The sequence below is a fragment of the Natator depressus genome, chromosome 2 (genome assembly GCF_965152275.1).
Source record: "Natator depressus isolate rNatDep1 chromosome 2, rNatDep2.hap1, whole genome shotgun sequence".
NCBI lineage: Eukaryota > Metazoa > Chordata > Testudines > Cheloniidae > Natator > Natator depressus.
In genome coordinates this window covers 8,929,758-8,950,571 of record NC_134235.1, presented here as the reverse complement: position 1 = coordinate 8,950,571, position 20,814 = coordinate 8,929,758, and the positions used below count along the sequence as shown (strand labels likewise).

The window sequence follows — 20,814 nt, the reverse complement described above, 5'->3', positions numbered from 1 at the left end:
CCTTCACACTGACCCAAAATACCTCTCCCCCCACTGCTATGTGCATCCCACACACTGGACCATGGATCTGAGGCTAGGCAGGCAACAATGTATGTAAAATACACAACTCCTGTGTCATTTCCAGCTTTCCGCTCCTCATTCTGCCTCAATTTCAGGGCATGGCAGGTCCTCCTATATTCATTTGGATAGGATAAAGGCTCTGATTGGTCTGAGTCACATGAGCAGGGCTGACGCCCCTAGCAAAGTGGGCTGTGCTAGGTCATTCGTGTGTGTGTGTATGTGTTTGTGCGCGCGCGTGTGTAAACTGCTCACCACATCATTTACAACTCTCCCTCCCCCACTGGGGCAGACTGTTTTCACTGCACACCCAAGTGTAACTGAATTAAAGCTTTAGGCGACTCTAAACCCCACCATCAGCAGGAAGGTTTAGAAGCACACTTCCCAAGAGATTTACAGTGCAGTCCGACTCTCCAAAGAGACGGGGTGGCTGAGAACTGCAGAAATGACTCGTGATTTTGGGGCGCCCAACTTCAGGCAACTTAAAGGGTTCAGAAAGTGCCAACCCTCTGGCGATCAGGCCCCAACGAAGCATCTCAAATCATGCACCCAAAACAAGCAGCCACTTTTGAAAAGGAAGATGCGCAGGTTTCAACAAGGGCGAAAGAGAAGGACAGTGGGGGTGCAGAGACATGACTGAGACCCCGAGTTGGCCTGTAGAACCTTGACTCCTTGATATGCAAGGAAAAGAGAATCCAATTTGATTCAGCAGTTGTCTAAACGCGAGTTTGCATTGGTTTAGTTGTACGAGTGCAAACCCGTGTGGATGCTTTTTTGGTTCAGAGCAGCTTATTTTGGTCTCGCTGAAATTTGTTTCTTACTGACAACCTAAACTGAAATAAACCTAGCTTATCTCAGAGTGTCCACACAATCTTTTGCATTGATTTAAGTTAAATAGGTTTAAAAGGGATCATACCTTTAGGTGAACTGATGAAACCCTGGCTATAGACAAGCCCTCAGAGTCCTGAATATGTCTGCAAGGCTGCTGGGTGTTCTGCTTGTAAATTATTCCCACAATACATGGGGAAACTCCAGAATGCTATTTCGCCGAGCCGTATTTCAAAGCAGAGTGGAGCTGAATCCATCAGGCCAAAAGCACAACAGGCTGGGGGCACTTTAGGAACACAGCACTGTGTCTTCAAATAAAACAATGTGTGGCAGATTTTCTTAAAGCATTTTGACTCTTAAAAGGAGCATCTCTTTTAATTTAATGGGCCTCCAACAGTTAAAAACCCAGGCGGTGCTTCCAAACAAAAACTTGCCCACAAATGTTCAGACAGACTTCGTAACAGCTTTGACTGCAGACCAAACATTGGCGGAAGTCTGTTCTGCAGCGAACTTGACTCACATAAGCCCTGACCCTGAAGAGACTTACAACCAGGCATCTAACTTTGAACTCAATGCAGCTGCGCACATGTTCAACTCAAAAGCACGTGCACTGATGGAGTTTAGCCCAGCTTTGTTCACTCTGCTATTTGCCACATCCCCTGTGTCATTTTCTCCCCTCTTTCTGAGGTATTTATTTCCTTCACTCTTTTACCAACCCTAGTTTCACTCCTCCTAAACTATTTTACACACTATCCACAGCTTGACATTTCTCTTTTCATTTGTTCATTCTATTTTGCTTTCATACCGCTGCTTATTTTTCCCTTTAGTCTTTGTATTCTTTCAATCTGATGGGGTTTTTCCCCCTTTACTAAAAGTTTCCAAATAAACTTTTATTAAATTGTTTTGTTTTGGTTTTTTGGAGACTGGGGGAACCCACACACACGCCAACAATTTTTCATGATAGGTTCTGTTTTCAACAACAGGACAAGTTTCTTCAATATGTTCCAAGCAGATCTGTCACTAGAGAGCTCCAGTATAATGTCAAAGCCTATGAGAAGACGATGTGTTGACCTATATGAAATACACATGCCTCAGAGGGTCTATGTATAGTGTAATAACTTCATTCTGGTGGACTGGTCTACATGGAGGGGGATTGGTGACCAGTCTAGGGAGGCAACGCAGTCCAGTGGTCAGTAAAATGGGCTGGAGTCAGGAGATTTGGAGTCTATTTCCAGCTCTGCCAGTGACCTGCTGCATGACCCTGGGCAAGTCACTTCACCTCTTTCCCCTCCAGCCCTTGTCTACTGAGACTGACAGCTCTCTGGGGAAGGGGATGTATCTTGCACAATGGGGCCTTGATCTTGGGTGGCACCTCTAGGCGCGAGTGTAATACAAAGAGAATGTAATATATCTACTTCTGGCGTTATGGCACACTACGGGCTGTAATGTATGAAGAGCACCTACCCCGAGGAGCAGAGTACAGAAACATTACTCTGTGCCAACGCAACATTGCAAATGCAAACGACATACGGTGCAGCGCAGAAAGAATGCATGTGGGCATTAACGCCTTGTACTGAAGTCATCACTGGTATAAGATGATAAAAAACCCCTGAGGCTTTTTTTTGGTTTGTTTAAATCAATGATGCAATTTCAACTCCCCACTGGCCACCGCTGGAGAATCGGTGCTCTGTGCATTAGGGAATCCTGCTGCCTGAGTCATCCCATCTTTTGTGGAGGGTTGCTGTGCACTTTGAAAGCACTTTGCCTCCTCACCGTGCCGAGGAAGCTGAAGTTCAGGGATGGATAGTGACCACGGTGCATAACGTAAGGCTGTTAAGCCTACAGTGATTTGGGGTTAGAACTGGTAAGTGTCGATCATACTCATTTAGGCTTTAGAAAACTGGGAATAGTGGACTGAAAAGCACTTATGCGTTTGCAGAAATTCTGTACGTCTTTGATCTGTACAGCACATGTACAACTCCGAATGTCCCTGACTCCCTGGGAATGAGCATGATGTGATTAGAACGGTGTGTACGGAGCTCACAGGGGGCCCCGAAAGGCCTGGGCTGTACTGGCACCTTCTATCTCGCTGGGGAAAGGTTCCCAACATTCCCGGCCACGTCTCTCCTCCAAAAGAGAATCAAAAGCCTCTTAAACTCCTGCTTGCATGTCGTGCAGAGCGTCACACGCGGGCGAGCTTGCAGAACAAAGATTTCTGCTCCTTCAGAGACACACCCAGTGATCTCAACACACTAACAGGTTTGCACTGTGCAGTGCAGGGCCCGGGTCTGACCGGCACAATACCCTGATTGCAGGGCCTGGTGATCACCGCATCCGAATCCGACCCAGAACCAAAGCATCCTGCAATTAAGCAGCTACAGATCAAGCCCATTTGTGCTTACTGCAGTCGCATCGCTTTCGTCAGTTTTCTGAGACTGCTAAGACCATGGGACGCACTCAGTCTCTATAGATTCAAATATGGGCATTCCATCTCCATTTGAATGGCCAGTATCAATGAAATCCTCAGCCAAGCCACAACCGGACACCCATGTCCAGGGACGTTAACATTTGCATATTGCTCCAAACAGAGACTGCATATGGAGGGGCTCCAAAGAGAAGAGGTTCACTTAACAGTGTGTGCGCACAAGGGCTGTGTGCACTGTGGCATGTGCGTGTGCCCTCAACACGCCCCATCCCTTGAGCACCCCCAGCCGCAGGCACTCGGAGAGCACTGCAGTAGCAGAACCCAGACATGGGTTCCCCAGGGTCATTATGTGCCTATAACTCAGAAGCATGCAGATTATGCACCCTAAAATATATCTATATATATATATATGAGGCAAGTTACATTCAACATTGTCCTCTGCATTGTATAGGTCAGCTCTGCCTTCCACACCCAGTGGAAACTCTGTGGTGCAGACCAGTACTAGACAGGCTCTCTCGCCAACAATGAAGCAGAAATGGACTGAGTTGGAGCGTATACAGTGGGGAACAGGGACCGAATGCTGTACAACATCCTCACTTAACACAGTTTGGATGGGGGAAAAGATCACTGCCAGCCCCAGTGAAAGTGGGCAGCTGCCTCTTTCCCTAAGCCAGGCAGGCTGGGAGAGCTGTCAGCTCTGTGATAGCTGCTCCAGTGTTTAAAAGGGAAAGCTGCTGGAAGCTTTAAGCCTGGTGGGGGTACTGAAACCAAAAGGGTTTGGGACCTCCCACTCCAGCCCCCTTGCTATTCTGCCTTTTTATGGGCCGCTGATGGTGACATCCTAACCAGCTGGTTCTGCTCCCAGCTCCGTTGTAGGAATGCTCCCCAAGCAGAGCAGGGGCACCTGCATTCAGCTGGCCTATGTTACATAGGTTAATGTGTAAAACGCACAATTAAAAACACTGCTGCTGTTGTGAACTTCGTTATACCAACGGGACCCAAGGAAGCCCAGGGTACAGATCTGCCTTTTCTAATTCACGATTTGGGGAAACTATATAACTATATAACCATATAGAAAGAAAGAAAGAAAGAAAGAAAGAAAGAAAGAAAGAGAGATAAATGACACCCAAAGATACCCCTTTCTCAGTCTCCCTCAGCTCCTCCTGGTTTTACTTCCAAATCCCTCTTTTGCCCTCATTGGCCAGCCCTCAATTCTGATTTAGAAGTGGACTGAGTGGCAGCTTCCAAGCTCCGAGTCATACAACTCACTGCTTATCGCCTCTGGACAACACACGGTAGTCCTGAGACACACACTACCCCTGTCCTGGTCTCCACAGGCCTGCCAACGGGTCACCCACGGAGTTCTCATGCAGCCTTGATCGCCTCAGACATGCAAGTGCAACCTGTGAAGATCAGGAGTCCTGGCATGAGACGCTCCAGTCACCTTGGATGAAGATGGAGTAGGACGTGCCAGGACCTGTCGTCTCTCCAGTCACATCTGTGTGCTATCAATAAGGGCTCCTTGCCATCTGCTTTGTTTTAAGTAAGTCAGGCGTGCAGCCTTCACGCTAGCTGCTAATACGGCTCTTGGATGTCAGTGTCACAGGTGGGGAACAACATTCCCTCTAATTTTTTCCATCCACGTGTGGAATGAATTTTGTTATGTGCAGCATATCAAGGTATGTGCGGGATATGCACCACCAGTAGAAACAAACACCCTAGATATCATATATATTTTTTAAAAGTTACCATAGGAATGATTACTCCAGCCAGGACAGGTTAGGAATTTTAGAATTCACTACTCCAAGAATTAAATTTAAGGGTAGGAGAGAAATAAAAATTATGAAATGCATAGACCAGTCAAACAACTCAAATAACAGCACCCTGAAAGAATAAAATTACAGAGAATATATGTGCATTGCAGGAAGTACCAAGAAGTAACAACAACAACAACAACAATACAAGTATGTGTTGGGAGGTGAGTGTGAAAGACAGAGACACAGAGTGTGTGTGTGTGTGTGCGCGCGCGCACGTGTGTAAGAGAGAGAGACGTGCTGCCCCTTTAAGCAGATCGGCACTCACCGGTCTGAAGCCTGCTTGTTCGGACACAGCGGCAGCTGCCAGCAAGCTCATCTCTGCCCTGAGCCCTGTCATGACCCCTGCACCGTGGAGATGGAGTACAGGGGGGAGGGGGACACCCTGACATCAGCACCCCCCCTCCCCACTCTGCACAGCAAGCGGGAGGCTCCTGGGAGCAGCTGGCCAGGGGCTCCAAGGCAGAGGGCAGGAGCAGCACGGCAGTGGCGGGGAGAGGCACCTGAAGTGCGCAGCACTTGATAGACTGCTGGGCAGCCACACAGCTTAGAGAACGAACACACACACACACACACACACTCTCTCTCTCTCTCTGCACCCAATGTGCGTACATAACCCAGTGAGAGCTACCGTTTGTTCTGGAGAGAGAGGACGTCCTATGGCTCTTATTGTTTTAAGCACACTACTGAGACAGAGAATTTAATAGATTACCTGGCAAAGAGACCTGTTAGAACTCTGGTGTGTTACTCTCATGCCTGACCTCATCTGCAATTATTTATGATTAAAGACACAGCCTAAGCAGTTAGAAGATCTATGTCCGTTTTTTTGCTGACTGACTGTCTTGAGTACTCTCTAGCTGCATCATGCCACTGCTGAGAGAGCAAAAAAATAAAGAATAATTTTCATACCCTCTGGATGAGATAATACTAGTGGGTAACATAAGCAGCTTCGCTTGTGTCATGCCCTGAGGAATGGAACCTTTAAAACCCTGGATGCTTTATGGCTCCCCGTGGGGGTCATATTAATACCATCCCCACTCAACTTGATTCTGCCTTCTTCCCTTTCCCAATTTTGAGTATGGGGATCCCTGGGAGCAATCTGAAGTCTGAATTGTGTTTATTTCAGTAGGACATTGGGCATTACCAATGATGAGCTATAGGAGAGGCCAGATCTGCTAGGCATATCATCAGTTCACAGTACAGAGGTGAACGTCCACATTTTAAGAAGTGGCCTCTAAAACGGGATACTCAGTTTCTGAGTGCTCAACGTGAGACTGTGGCTTGGATTCTCAGAGTGGCTGTTGATTGCTAAGGCCAAATGAAACCAATTGAAGTAGTGGGTGCTCAGCTCCTTTAACCAACCCTACTTGCCAGAGTTTCCAGCTGGATTCCAAAACTACCAGGACTGAGCGTGGCCAACTCTCAATAACTTTGGGAATCCTTGCACATTGTCTGTGGGTGTTGGGCCTGCCTTGAGGGCCCCTGGATCTAAGCAGGTACCAAACCGAATAGCTTGAACCATAATGACCTCAACTAGAAAAACAGGCTTGTAATAAGAACCACAGATGGGGTTGATCCAAGCTCCCGCCACCTTGCATAACAAGGCTGTTTCCCAAAATCCCAGCTCTGAACACCCACAACTTTTGGGGATTAAGAAGGGCATGCAAACTTTGCATCTCAAGTCCATATCTGGAGGGGAAAAGAAATAAATAAGCCATTATTTCATATGGCAGCCTCCGAATGCTGCAACTGACACAAACCCCAGAAAGTCAATAGATCCTGAAGCCTCCCCTTTTAGAGGGTTTTTCTTTCCCCTGTAATTAAGAGCAGTTAGATTTACTTCCAAGAAAAATTCAGGGCTTTGCTTTTTCTGGAATTGCCCTCTTGTTAAAAACACCCCTTTCTTCTCATGCTGGTTTGGAAGCTCTCCTTACAATGCTCTGACTAAGGAGATGGAATTTTAGCTTTATTGGGTGAGAAAGGCTCAGCTGCCATTCCAACAGCTCAGACAGCTGCCAAAGCCACACAACCGAGACATTACAGCTAAATTAAAAGCCGGGCCGGCTTTAAATGGCTCCATGATGCCCTAAAAAAAGAGCTAAATACACAAAGCCTAAATAAACTGTCCTCACTGTTACCTTGCTCCCTTTGCGCATAAAGAATGCACACATCCTCAAGGATGTCTTTTAAAGGGGAAGCTTGCTGATCCTTAAAGCTGTCTCTGATCAGTGCCTGGTGAGGTCTGGATACAAAGCAGCAGTGCTCAGCTGCTCAAGAATTGCACCTCGCTTCTGTGCGGCTGGAGACAGGGAGATTAAAGGTTTCTCTCCACTTCCTGCTAGCACATTCACATTCACTCCTTCTAGCAGGTTCCAGGGAGAGAGGGAGCGAAGCCCCCATTTTTAGAAATATGCAACAGGCGTCAGGATCTCAAGGTGGTTATTTGACACTGAAAAAGAGGAGCTGAGGTTGATGCGAAGCAAGTTAGAGCTCACAGGGAAAGCCAGACTGACATGTGAAAGCACAGCTCTGGCTGCGCCTCCCAACACTAGCATGTGCCATCTCTGCAGCCTGTCTGCACAAGTCCCCCTCTCCGAGCGTTAAAACCAGGGACTTTACAAATATAAAGGTGCACAAACAGCCCCTGAAGGCTTCCAGAGCTTCCGTTTCCTTCCCTTCACACCTAGCATTAGACAGCCAAGAGAAAAGGACTGCACTAACTTGTCCCCCGTTACACAGATTTTAGAATTGTACATTTCGTGGTCTCAAGGAAAGTGGACTCTGGAGGTTCATAGCAGCATCCATACAGGGATTCAACTATTACATAGGAATGTGCATTTAGTGGCATGCGAAGTGTATAAAATCCTGTAACCTAGAGCTGGTAAAGACTTGGGCAGTCTCCCTGTCAGGGCAGGATTGGTCCCTACTACACCTCACATACATTTGGGCCAATCTAGTTTTCAATGTGCATTCCAAAGTATACATAAGGTTAGAAACCTAACCAGAGCACTACACTCATGCATGCAAAGAGTTAAGCATTCAAGCAAGCTGGGGTCAGGCAATATGAGCTCTCTTCCCCTCTTCAAGTACTGGCAGGGAGCTTTATTCCTCATTTCCCTCTGATGCACTGCGAGAGGATCGCAGAGTCAGGTTCTACTGCATCAGTGTTGTTCAACGGATGACAGGGACCATCCGGCAGAGGAGAACTTTGGTCCCTCCTGTCTCCTGTGTTGCTATGACTAAGGCCTGGTCGACACACAGAACTTGCACTGCTAAACAGGCACATCTTTGTGTTTAGACAATCACTGAGTACTAAGAGGGGCTTGTCTGACTGGAGCCTGGCATAATTAGCACCGATGTAGCACTTTTCAACTTCAAAAAGCTTTACCAACACTTAACTAATTAATCCTCAGAACACCCATCCCTGGGAAGTAGGTAAGTATCCTGCCTTACAGATGGGAACACACACAGAGGCGAAGTGTCTTGCCTGAAGCCACAGAAAGCATCAAGAGTCTGGGTTAGAACTCAGAGGGCCAATTCTGCACAAACAAACCTGTGTGAAAATGGACTAACACCATCAGAGTCTAGAAGATTACTCCATAAGAACATCCATACTGGGTCAGACCAGTGGTCCATGCAGCCTAGTATCCTGTCTTCTGACAGTGGCCAATGCCAGATGCTTCAGAAGGAATGAAGAGAACCGGGCAATTTAACGAGTGATCCATCCCCCGTCGTCCAGTGCCAGCTTCTGACACTCAGAGGTTTAGGGACACCCAGAGCATGGGATTGCGTTCCTGACCATCTTGAGTAATATTAATTGATGGATCTATCCTCCATGAATTTAACTAATTGTCTTTTGAACCTAGTTATACTTTTGGCCTGCACAACATCCCCTGGCAATGAGTCCCACAGGTTAATTGTGCTTTATGTGAAGAAGTACTTTCTTATGCTTGTTTTAAACCTGATTCCCATTAATTTCATTAGTTTACCCCTGATTGTCGTGTTACGTGAAAGGATAAACAACACTTCTTCACCATTCATGGTTTTATAGACTTCTATGATATGCCCCCCGATTAGTTGTTTCTTTTTTAAGCTGAACAGTGCCAGTCTTTTTTAATCTCTCATATGGAAGCCGTACCGTACTCCTAATAATTTTTGTTGCCCTTCTCTGTAATTTTTTTTCAAGTCCAATTATATCTTTTTTGAGATGGGGCGACCAAAACTGCACACAGTATTCAGAGTGTGGGTTTACCGTGGATTTAAATAGTGGCATGATGATCACAGAATCATAGAATATTAGGGTTGGAAGAGATCTCAGGAGGTCATCTCGTTCAATGCCCTGCTCAAAACAGGACCAACCCCAACTAAATCATCCCAGCCAGGGCTTTGTCAGGCTGGGCCTTAAAAACCTCCAAGGATAGAGATTGCACCACCTCCCTAGGTAACCCATTCCAGTGCTTCACCACCCTTCTAGTGAAATAGTTTTTTCTAATATCCAACCTAGACCTCCCCCACTGCAACTTGAGATCATTGCTCCTTGTTCTGATATTTTCTGTCTTTTATTATCTATCCCTTTCCTAATGGTTCCTAAAATCCTGTTAGCTTTTTTGACTGTTTGTTGTCCAGTCACCTAGTGTTGTGAGATCCCTTCGTAACTCTTCACTGTCTGCTTTGGACTTAACTATCTTGAGTAGTTTTGTATCATCTGCAAACTTTGCCACTTCACTGATTACCCCTTTTTCCAGATCATTTATGAATATGTTGAAGACCACTGGTCCCAGTATAGATCCTTGGGGGACCCCGCTATTTATCACGCTCCATTCTGAAAATGGACCATTTACTCCTACCCATTATTTCCTATCTTTTAATCCATTACTGATCCACGAGAGGACCTTCTCTCTTATCCAATGAGGACTTAATTTGCTTAAGAGCCTTTGGTGAGGGATTTTGTCAAAGGCTTTCTGAAGTTCCAAGTACAGTGTATCCACTGGACCACCTTGTCCACATATTTGCTGACTCCCTCAATGAATTCTAATAGATTAGTTAGACGTGATTTCCCTTTACAAAAGCCATGTCGACTTTCCCCAACATATCGTGTTCATCTATGTATGATAATTCTGTTCTTTACTATAGTTTCAACCAACTTGCCTGGTAATGAAGTTAGGCTTCCCAGCCTGTAACTGGTCCCTTTTAAAAAAATCTGCATTACATTTGCTATCCACCAATCATCTGGTACAAAGTCTGTTTCAAGTGATACATTAGGTACCACAGTTAGTGGCTCTGCAATTTCATATTTGAGTTCCTTCAGAACTTTTCAGGAAATACCATCTGGTCCTGGTGACTTATTTATCAATTTGTTCCAAACCCACCTCTATTGACACCTCAATCTGGGACAGTTCCTCAGATTTGTCACCTAAAAAGAATGGCTCAGGTGTGAGACTCAACCTCACATCCTCTGCAACAAAGACAGATGCAAAGAATTCACTGAGCTTCTCTGCAGTGGCCTTGTGTTCCCTGAGTGCTCCTTTAGCACTTCGATTGTCCAGTGGCCCCGCTGATTGATTGGCAGGTTTCTGCCTTCTGATGTGCTTTAAAAAATTTGCTGTTAGTTTTGTGTCTTTTGCTAGTTACTCTTCAAATTCTTTTTTGGCCTGCCTAATTATAACTTTCCATTTGACTGGCCAGAGTCTATGCGCCTTTCTATTTTCCTCAGTAGGATATGGCTTCCAATTTTTAAAAGATGTCTTTTTGTCTCCAGCTGCCTCTTTTGCTATGTTAAAAACATAAAAACGGCTATACTGGGTCATATCAATGGTCCATCTAGCCCAGTACGCTGACTTCCAACAGCGGCCAATGCCAGGTGCTTCAGAGGGAATGAACAGAACAGGTAATCATCAAGTGATCCATCCCCTGTCGCCCATTCTGAGCTTCTGGCAACGTTGTTTAGCTATGGTTGCATTTTTTGGTCCTCTTACTGTTTTTTTTTTTTTTCCTTTCCTAATTTGGAGTATACATGGAGCTTGAGCCTCTATTATTGTGTTTTTCAGACGCTGCTATGCAGCCTGCAGGCATTTCACTCTTGGGACTGTTCCTTTTAATTTCTGTTAAACTAGACTGTTCATTTTTGTGTGGTTCCCCTTTTTGAAGTTAAGTGCTACTGTGGTAGGTTTCTTTGCTATTTTCCCCCACACAAGGATGTTAAATTTAATTACATTATGGTCGCTATTACCGAGCGGTTCAGCTATGATAACCTCTGGGCCAGGTTCCGTTAGCCACTTAGGACTAAATCAAGAATTGCCTCTCTGTTTGTGGGTTTTAGGACTACCAGCCTCAAGCAGTCATTAATGGTGTCTCAAAATTTTCTCTGCATCCCATCCTGAAGTGACATGTATCCAGTCAATATGGGATAGTTGAAATCACCCATTATTATGGAGTTTTCTGTTTTTGTAGCTCCTCTAATTTCCCTTAGTATTTCACAATTACAGTCACCATCCCGGTGAAGTGGTCGTTAGTGTATTCCTACTGCTATACTCTTATTATTCAAGCACTGAATTTCTATCCGTAGAGACTCTATGGCACTGTTTGATTCATTTAAGACTTTTATTGTATTTGACTCTGTGCTTTCTTTCACATATAGTGCTTCCCCTCCCTCCAGCACACCTACCTTGTCATTTCTATGTATTTTGTACACTGGTATTACGGTGTACCATTGATCATCCTTGTTCCACCAAGTTTCTGTGATGCCTATTACACCACCATCCTCATTTAATACCAGGTATTTAATACCCCTCCCCTCAGAGAGGTATCCTCAGTGCAAGGGGATATCATGACATCATCTGGAAGGAGAATCCCAACTATGGGCTCATTTCCCTCCGCTCCAGCTTCATGTTCTTCCTCGAGACTTCCATCCTCCTCAACAGCACAGAGGCTGTCAGACTGAGGATAGGACCCCTTGGAAAGTCTCCTCTATGTACCTCCCTGTCTCCCTTACTTCCTCCAGTTCAGCCACTTTGGTCAAGAGCCAGTACTCTCTCTCTGAGGGCCAGGAGCTGCTTGCACTGAATGCACACATATGCCACCTGTGCCGAAGGCAGGTAACCATACATGCTGCATTAGTGCAATCAATTGGACAGCCCCCACTCTGCTGCTGGACTTCCGCCTGCATTATTTTTACTCTTGCAGGGATGTGCGTGCGTACACATTTTGGATCCATACTACCATAACAGGGTAGAGATTTCGGCTCCAGAGTTCCTGGCTTCCAGTCCTGTGCTCACTGCATCCTTCTCTCAGAAGTGGTAATGACGTATCTATTACGGTGGTATGGTCTCCCAGAGACACACGCGCACATTAGGAGATACAAGGCAGCAGCAGCTGATGATGAGACACTGGGTTTATTCCAGGGACAGTCAATAGATGGACCGTGAGCCAAATCTGGACCGCCAGATGCGTTTGAACTGACCGTGATCTTTTTATTTACTTTTATCATCATGATTGTTGTTATTTTTGTATTATTTTCTCTGGAGTCTGGACCTTGACTATATCTTGACCAAGAAATTTGGACCTTAACAAAAAATAATTGGTTACCCCTGGTTTATTCCTTTCCCCTTTAAAGCGATCAGCATCTTTATAGCCTTTAGTCACAAAGCAACTGAACCCTCCTATCACTTTACCACTTCAAGGAAGCTATAACAGCTGCCGAACGGAAGCATGAGCTCCAAAGGCAGCTGCTAGCTGAGAAGTTATTGGAAGGGTCTGTGACGGCAACAAAGCAAATATTTACAAAACTGAAACATATGGGAGAGATGGGGACCAACAGGTACTGCCTAAGCTTGGGCATCAATGTCTTGGGTAGAGAAGGGGCTCCCAGCGAAGGGATCTGATCCCATCACTCCCAGCACAGGGTACATACGTCAGCACTATTACTTCAAGCTGTGACTAGCAGTCTAGGCCCAATGCCTGGGTGTGGCCTACCTCCTTCGGCCCCAAATGGAAGCTGGGCTGCTCTGAACCCCAGCAGGGTTTGGCGTGGCCTTGGCTCTGCTGTGGTTTGTTGCGGGCACATGTCGGAAAGGGAGGATGCGGGCACTGTCTAGTAAAGTGGAGGTCGCGCTCGAGGAGAGAGGGTGTACTCCAGAGAAGTAAGGAGAACTGATCTAGCCCATCTCCCCTGCACTGTAACAGGCTGGCTGTGCCCAGATTCAAAAGCCTCCCGCAGCAGCTGGTTGCTCATCCCTGAACTCTGGGAGAGAGACCGAAAGGGGCTACTAGAAAGGGGACACTCTGGTCAGGATCTGAAGAGGCTACATACCATTACTGTGATGCCATCCTTCTCCAGGGGAGTCTTGTCGTAGGTCACTTCGCAGACCCGCACGACTGTCGTCGCACCGTACTTCTTCAGATCCTGGAAAGGGAAAGGGAGACTCTTTACTTACAGACACATCTTCTCTATAGCAATCCTACCAGAGAGCAGACAGGCACGTGGCCTCTCTTCTCACCCGTGCTATTTGCGTGGCTCTCCTTCCAGATGTAGACTCAGCCCGGCCCTGAAACATGTGCAAGCACAAATCACATGCTGAGCGAGCTGGGCGCACGTGTAAGCGCCTGGCTGAGTCAGGACCAGGATGGGTATGGTGAGGTGCTCAGGGAGCGGTTTAGGGCTGCAAGAAGTATTTACCCTCTGCTTTCTCCACATTTACATTCATGATCCCCTTAATCCTCCCACCAGCCCCTCCAACATGGCTCCCCCTGACTCCTTTCCAGTGTTAGACCTGAAAACAAAATCCTCCAACACACACAATTCACCCGTTATGGCATAGTCGGTATGTGGTCGGAACACAAGCCCATAAACCAAAACGCCCCAACAATTCTGGCAGAAACCAACTCACTGGGACCTTGGGCAAGTCAGCACCGGTGTGATGCTTTGGGGGGTCCACCCAGACCAGTAAGGTGGTCTGTTAATACCTGCCCGGTAACCTCAGGTGCCCATACGCTGTGCAGCTTTGGCGGAGCCCTGACACCAGCACCATGTCCACAGCATAAAGGTCTCCCCCTGCACTTTCATCCTCCAGTTACTCCTTTGCAGGGTGACCCCAAAAGCCCTTCCAATTTGGAGTCTCCCCAAAACTGTCTCCCCTGAAGTATCCGGTCCCTCTCGCTGAATGCTGTCAGAGGTAACACCAACTTCAATGCCTCCAAAGAGCCAGTCCATACAACAGCTTGATAGCTCAGCTGGGGTTAGACACGGCCCTTTAATACCCAGCACTGAGCTGGTCTGTGGTAAAACTTAAGTTTATTAACAAAGAACACAGATTCAAATGATTTCAAGCTAGCGTGGAAGAGATTCGAAAGGGTGACAAACAAAACAAAACCAGCACGCGTTCTAGTGTCTAATCCTTAACTCTCGCCCGATATAGCTTCTTCCTCACACCACGCTGTTAGCATTGTCCAGCATGACTGGTTGTTCCAGCCAGGATCCACCCTCCCCTGCTATGAAATGGGGATTGTGCCACATGTCTGGCACAGGTGTTGTGAAGATTAATTTGTATTTGTACAATAAGGCAGAAGAGCTACAAAGGGGCTGCATACTGGGATGGAGAAGCCTCCTTTTCCCTACGCAGGAAAATATCTTTCAGAGAATTATAGAGTATCAGGGTTGGAAGGGACCTCAGGAGGTCATCTAGTCCAAGCCCCTGATCAAAGCAGGACCAATCCCCAACTAAATCATCCCAGACTCATATCCAGCTTCTCATTCACTGTAATCCCCAGGTCCTTTTCTGTAGAACTGCTGCCGAGCCATTTGGTCCCCAGCCTGTAGCAGTGCACGGGATTCTTCTGTCCTAAGTGCAGGACTCTGCGCTTTTCCTTGTTGAACCTCATCAGATTTCTTTTGGCCCAATCCTCTAATTTGTCTAGGGCCCTCTGTATCCTATCTCTACCCTCCAGCGTATCTACCTCTCCTCCCAGTTTAGTGTCATCTGCAAGCTTGCTGAGGGTGCAATCCACGCCATCCTCCAGATCATTAATGAAGATATTGAACAAAACCGACCCTAGGACCGAACCTTGGGGCACTCCGCTTGATACCGGCTGCCAACTAGACATGGAGCCATTGATCACTACCCGTTGAGCCCGACAATCTAGCCAGCTTTCTATCCACCTTATAGTCCATTCATCCAGCCCATACTTCTTTAACTTGCTGGCAAGAATACTGTGGGAGACTGTCAAAAGCTTTGCTAAAGTCAAGGAATAACATGTCCACTGCTTTCCCCTCATCCACAGAGCCAGTTATCTCGTCATAGAAGGCAATTAGATTAGTCAGGCATGACTTGCCCTTGGTGAATCCATGCTGACTGTTCCTGATCACTTTCCTCTCCTCTAAGTGCTTCAGAATTGATTCCTTGAGGACCTGCTCCATGATTTTTCCAGGGACGGAGGTGAGGCTGACTGGCCTGTAGTTCCCTGGATCCTCCTTCTTCCCTTTTTTAAAGATGGGCACTACATTAGCCTTTTCCAGTTGTCCGGGACCTCCCCCGATCGCCATGAGTTTTCAAAGATAATGGCCAATGGCTCTGCAATTACATCCTCCAACTCCTTTAGCACTCTTGGATGCAGTGCATCCAGCCCCATGGACTTGTGCTCTTCCAGCTTTTCTAAACAGTCCCGAAACACTTCTTTCTCCACAGAGGGCTGGTCACCTCCTCCCCATGCTGTGTTGCCCAGGGCAGTAGTCTGGGAGCTGATCTTGTTAGTGAAGACAGAGGCAAAAAAAGCATTGAGCTTTTTCCACATCCTCTGTCACCAGCTTACCCCCTCATTCAGTAAGGGGCCCACGCTTTCCTTGGCTTTCTTCTTGTTGCTAACATACCTGAAGAAACCCTTCTTGTTACTCTTAATATCTCTTGCTAGCTGCAACTCCAAGTGTGATTTGGCCTTCCTGATTTCACTCCTGCATGCCCGAGCAATATTTTTATACTCTTCCCTGGTCATTTGTCCAATCTTCCACTTCTTGTCAGCTTCTTTTTTGTGTTTAAGATCAGCAAGGATTTCACTGTTAAAAGACAAGCTGGTCGCCTGCCATATTTACTATTCTTTCTACACATCGGGATGGTTTGTCCCTGTAACCTCAATAAGGATTCTTTAAAATACAGCCAGCTCTCCTGGACTCCTTTCCCCCTCATGTTATTCTCCCAGGGCATCCTGCCCATCAGTTCCCTGAGAGAGTCAAAGTCTGCTTTTCTGAAGTCCAGGGTCCGTATTCTGCTGCTTTCCTTTCTTCCTTGTGTCAGGATCCTGAACTCGACCATCTCATGGTCACTGCCTCCCAGGTTCCCATCCACTTTTGCTTCCCCTGCTAATTCTTCCCAGTTTGTGAGCAGCAGGTCAAGAAGAGCTCTGCCCCTAGTTGGTTCCTCCAGCACTTGCACCAGGAAATTGTCCCCTACACTTTCCAAAAACTTCCTGGATTGTCTGTGCACCGCTGTATTGCTCTCCCAGCAGATACCAGGGTGATTGAAGTCTCCCAGGAGAACCAGGGCCTGTGATCTAGTAACTTCTGTTAGTTGCCGGAAGAAAGTGTCGTCCACCTCATCCCCCTGGTCTGGTGGTCTATAGCAGACTCCCACCACGACATCACCCTTGTTGCTCACACTTCTAAACTTAATCCAGAGACACTCAGGTTTTCTGCAGTTTCATACCAGAGCTCTGAGCAGTCATACTGCTCCCTTACATACAATGCAACTCCCCCACCTTTTCTGCCCTGCCTGTCCTTCCTGAACAGTTTATATCCATCCGTGACAGTGCTCCAGTCATGTGAGTTATCCCACCATGTCTCGGTTATTCCAATCACATCATAATTCCTTGACTTTGCCAGGATTTCCAGTTCTCCCTGCTTGTTTCCCAGACTTCTTGCATTTGTGTATAGGCACTTGAGATAACTCGCTGATCGTCCCTCTTTCTCAGTATGAGGCAGGAGCCCTCCCCTCTCGCGCTCTCCTGCTCGTGCTTCCTCCCGGTATCCCACTTCCCCACTTATCTCAGGGCTTTGGTCTCCTTCCCCTGATGAACCTAGTTTAACGCCCTCCTCACTAGGTTAGCCAGCTTGCTTGCGAAGATGCTCTTCCCTCTCTTCGTTAGGCAGAGCCTGCCTCTGCCTAGCACTCCTCCTTGGAGCACCATCCCATGGTAAAAGAATCCAAAGCCTTCTCTCCGACACCACCTGCGTAGCCATTCGTTGACTTCCACAATTCGACGGTCTCTACCCAGGCCTTTTCCTTCCACGGGGAGGATGGACGAGAATACCACTTGCGCCTCAAACTCCTTTGTCCTTTTTCCCAGAGCCACATAGTCCGCAGTGATCTGCTCAAGGTCATTCTTGGCAGTATCACTGGTGCCCACGTTGAGAAGCAGGAAGGGTTAGCGATCCGAGGGCTTGATGAGTCTCGACAGTCTCTCCGTCACATCGTGAATCCTAGCTCCTGGCAAGCAGCAGACTTCTCGGTTTTCCCGGTCGGGGTGGCAGATAGATGACTCAGTCCCCCTGAGGAGAGAGTCCCCGACCACCACCACCCGTCTCCTTCTTTTGGGAGCGGTGGCCGTGGAACCCCCAACCCTGGGACAGTGCATCTCATGCCTTCCAATCAGCAGCGTCTCCTTCTGTTCCCTTCCCTTAGATGTATCATCTAGTCCACTTTCCGCATTAGTACCTGTGGAGAGAACATGAAAACGGTTGCTTACCTGTATCTGCGCTGCTGGTACATGGACGCTCCCCTTTCTTCTGGAGGTCACATGCTGCCAAATTTCTTCACCATCCTCCCGTCCCCGCAGTGCAGCCTGCTCTGAATCTTCAGAATGTTGTGTCCATAGAAGCACATCCTGACCTCTGTCCAGGAAATCTTTAGTCTTTGGACACCTTTCTGGACATCGCTCCAGCAGGGACTTTGCAATGCGAGACCTTCCCGCGACTTCACTACAAGCTACGTTTTCCCACACAAAGGTGCGTGTCGGCATTAGAAAAGTTTGTCAGATCTGCCAACAATTAGTCTAGCACTGATGCAGCTCAGCTGATTAAGCTCTCTGGGGCAAGGTGGGTTGTTTTGTTCTGACAGCCTCTAGCAGAGTGGGGCTTTGGCATACTTGGGGTGACTGTAATGAGTAGCAGTGTAGTTCAGTGGTTAGAGCAGTGGACTGGGATTCAGGAAGCCTGGGTTCTATTTCCAGCTCTGCTACCGACCTGTCTCATGACCCTGGGCAAGTCACGTCACTGCTCTGTGCCCATTTCAGCTCTTCTGGGCAGAGAGTGTCCTTCACTCTGTGTTTATACAGCCCCTAGCACAATGGGGCCCTGATCTTACTGGGGATCTTTAGTCACTGCCGTAACGCAAATCAATAATAGTTACTGGCATCTAACCCTGCTCAGAGCACGGCTACATGACACTGTGGTCAAAGGGCCTGGGTGCTGCCTAGAGAAACTTGGACAAAAACCTTCAGGTAAACAAGGTTTAAGAGGCAGACAGATGTTAAATCACAGGGCACGAAGACAGAAAATCTGGTGTAGGCAAGAGTGGGATATTTTTAAGCTACAGCAAAAAAGACTGGACACCTTCACTGCTCCTTCGAGTCGTAAACACAAGCAGGGGCATTTATTCTGAACCCAAGGAGGTTTGCAAAAGCTCATCTTGTTGCCCACGAAACCAAACAACATCCACGGACAACATAACCAATTCCAGGAAAATGAACGGCTCAAAAGAGCACATTGGCTACGGTCCCAAGAGCTCAACAGAGCGACACCAGAGAGAATGTTTTAGCTCCATGCACAGATAAAGGGAGCGCGCTCTCATCTGTCCTCGGCTACGGTGTGTTTCCGTCTGGCTCTGCATCACGCGCGCCTTGGCCCCAAGAATTCCGGTAAGACTGCGCACTGCAAACACTTCACCAGTTTCCCTCCAGGAATGTTTGCAGCAGACAGGAGACAACTGGTCCAATTAACAGGGCCCTGGATAGGAAGCTGGACCCGGAGTCTATTCTTGGCTCTGCCACTGACCTGCTGAGTGACACTGGGCAAGTCCCTGTTTCCTCTCGCACTCTCTGTCTTGTCTATTTAGATGAGAGACTCCCTGGAGCAAGGAATGTCTCTTGCTTTAGGTTTGTACAGTGGGGCCCTAATCTCAGGTGGGGCACTGTGTGTTTTACAGCAAAGCCTAGTTAACAATAACATAGTGAAGTATAAAATCCTGCAAGTTTCCTCCTTCCCCAATAAAACGCTTGTGGTGCACAAGAGCAGGGATCCAGACACACTGTAGAAGGGAGAGATGGAAGAGAACATCTATAGTATTAACTGGAGTGATGTATATCAGACACGGGAGGTAACTGTCCCGTTGTACTTGGTTCCAGTGTGGCCTCAGCTGGAGTGCTGCGTCCAGTTCTGGGCACCACATTTGAGGAAAGATGTGGACAAACTGGAGAGAGTCCAGAGGATAACAACAAAAATGATAAAAGGTTTAGAAACCCGACCTATGAGAAAAGGTTACAAAAATTGGGCATGATTAGTCTAGCGAAAAGCCGACAGAGTGAGGCCCCAATAACAGTCTTCAAATACATTAAAGGCTGTTACAAAGAGGACGGTGACCAATTGCTCTTTATGTTCACTGAAGGTAGCACGAGAAATAATGGATGTCATCTGCAACAAGGGAGATTTAGGTTAGATAGTAGGAAAAACTTTCTAAGTATACGGGTAGTTCAGCTCTGGAAGAGGCTTCCAAGGGAGACTGCAGAATTCCCATCACTGGAGGTTTCAAAGAACAGGCTGGACAAATGCCTGTCAGCGATGGTCTAGATTGATTTGGTCCTGCCTCAGCGCAGGGGACTGGACTGGATGACTTTGAGGTCCCTTCCAGCCCTATATTTCTATGATTCGACGATCCATCTTGTCTTCTGCCAGTGCAGTTTTTGCTTGTAGTATATTCCTCCAGTGCTCTGTCCAGTCCACGTTTTTCGTTGCTCAAACAGTGGGGCTTCCGCTGCGCCCCTTGAGAAACATGCAGGGATATTTCGGTATAGACAGATGTATCACTGGGGGCGGGGGAAATCAGCCTCACTAGTATCTGAGAACACAAAAATGACCACCCAATAAGCACTATTCAGTGCGTTCGGCTTACTATCTATTATGCTTCTATGGTCTCCGTCACCCCAGGATTGGAGCATCTCACAACTGGGGAAGTATTTATCCTCACAGTGTCCTTGTGAGGTAGGGCAGTGCTACTATCTCCCATTTTACAACTGAGGAACAGAGCGACTAAGTGACTTTCCCATGGTTACAGAGGATGTCTGTGGCAGCGTAGAAGTGTGTGACCACACTGTGAACATGTAATTCCCCAATGTTAGGTGCTCAGAGGACTGAGCAATTTTCTTCCCCAGATGGGAGCCAAAGTCAAAGGTATTGGTCCTGCTTTGAGCAGGGGGTTGGACTAGATGACCTCCTGAGGTCCCTTCCAACCCTGATATTCTATGATTCTATGTATTGTTCCTATTTATGTCAGGGCTGACGTTAGCCGTTAATGCTTTGCAGGTTCCTTACGATTACTGTGAACATTTTCACACCATCGCTACGTTTTCTAACAAGCACAGGTGACATCTCCTGTCATGTTTTATTGCACATCCTGAGCAGCTCATTAAAAAAAATAAACCTGACAAACAAAG

At 47.2% G+C, this 20,814-nt stretch overlaps 1 protein-coding gene across 3 annotated transcripts in view; it reads right to left on the bottom strand.

Annotated features, from left to right (window-relative positions):
• PTP4A3 (protein tyrosine phosphatase 4A3) overlaps positions 1-20,814 on the bottom strand; it is a 108,525-nt gene that overhangs the window by 9,593 nt on the left and 78,118 nt on the right. For all 3 annotated transcript variants that reach the window (XM_074943773.1, XM_074943774.1, XM_074943775.1), the window contains exon 3: positions 13,433-13,525. In XM_074943773.1, the coding sequence (XP_074799874.1) occupies positions 13,433-13,525 (93 nt within the window). The remainder of the gene's footprint in view (positions 1-13,432; positions 13,526-20,814) is intronic.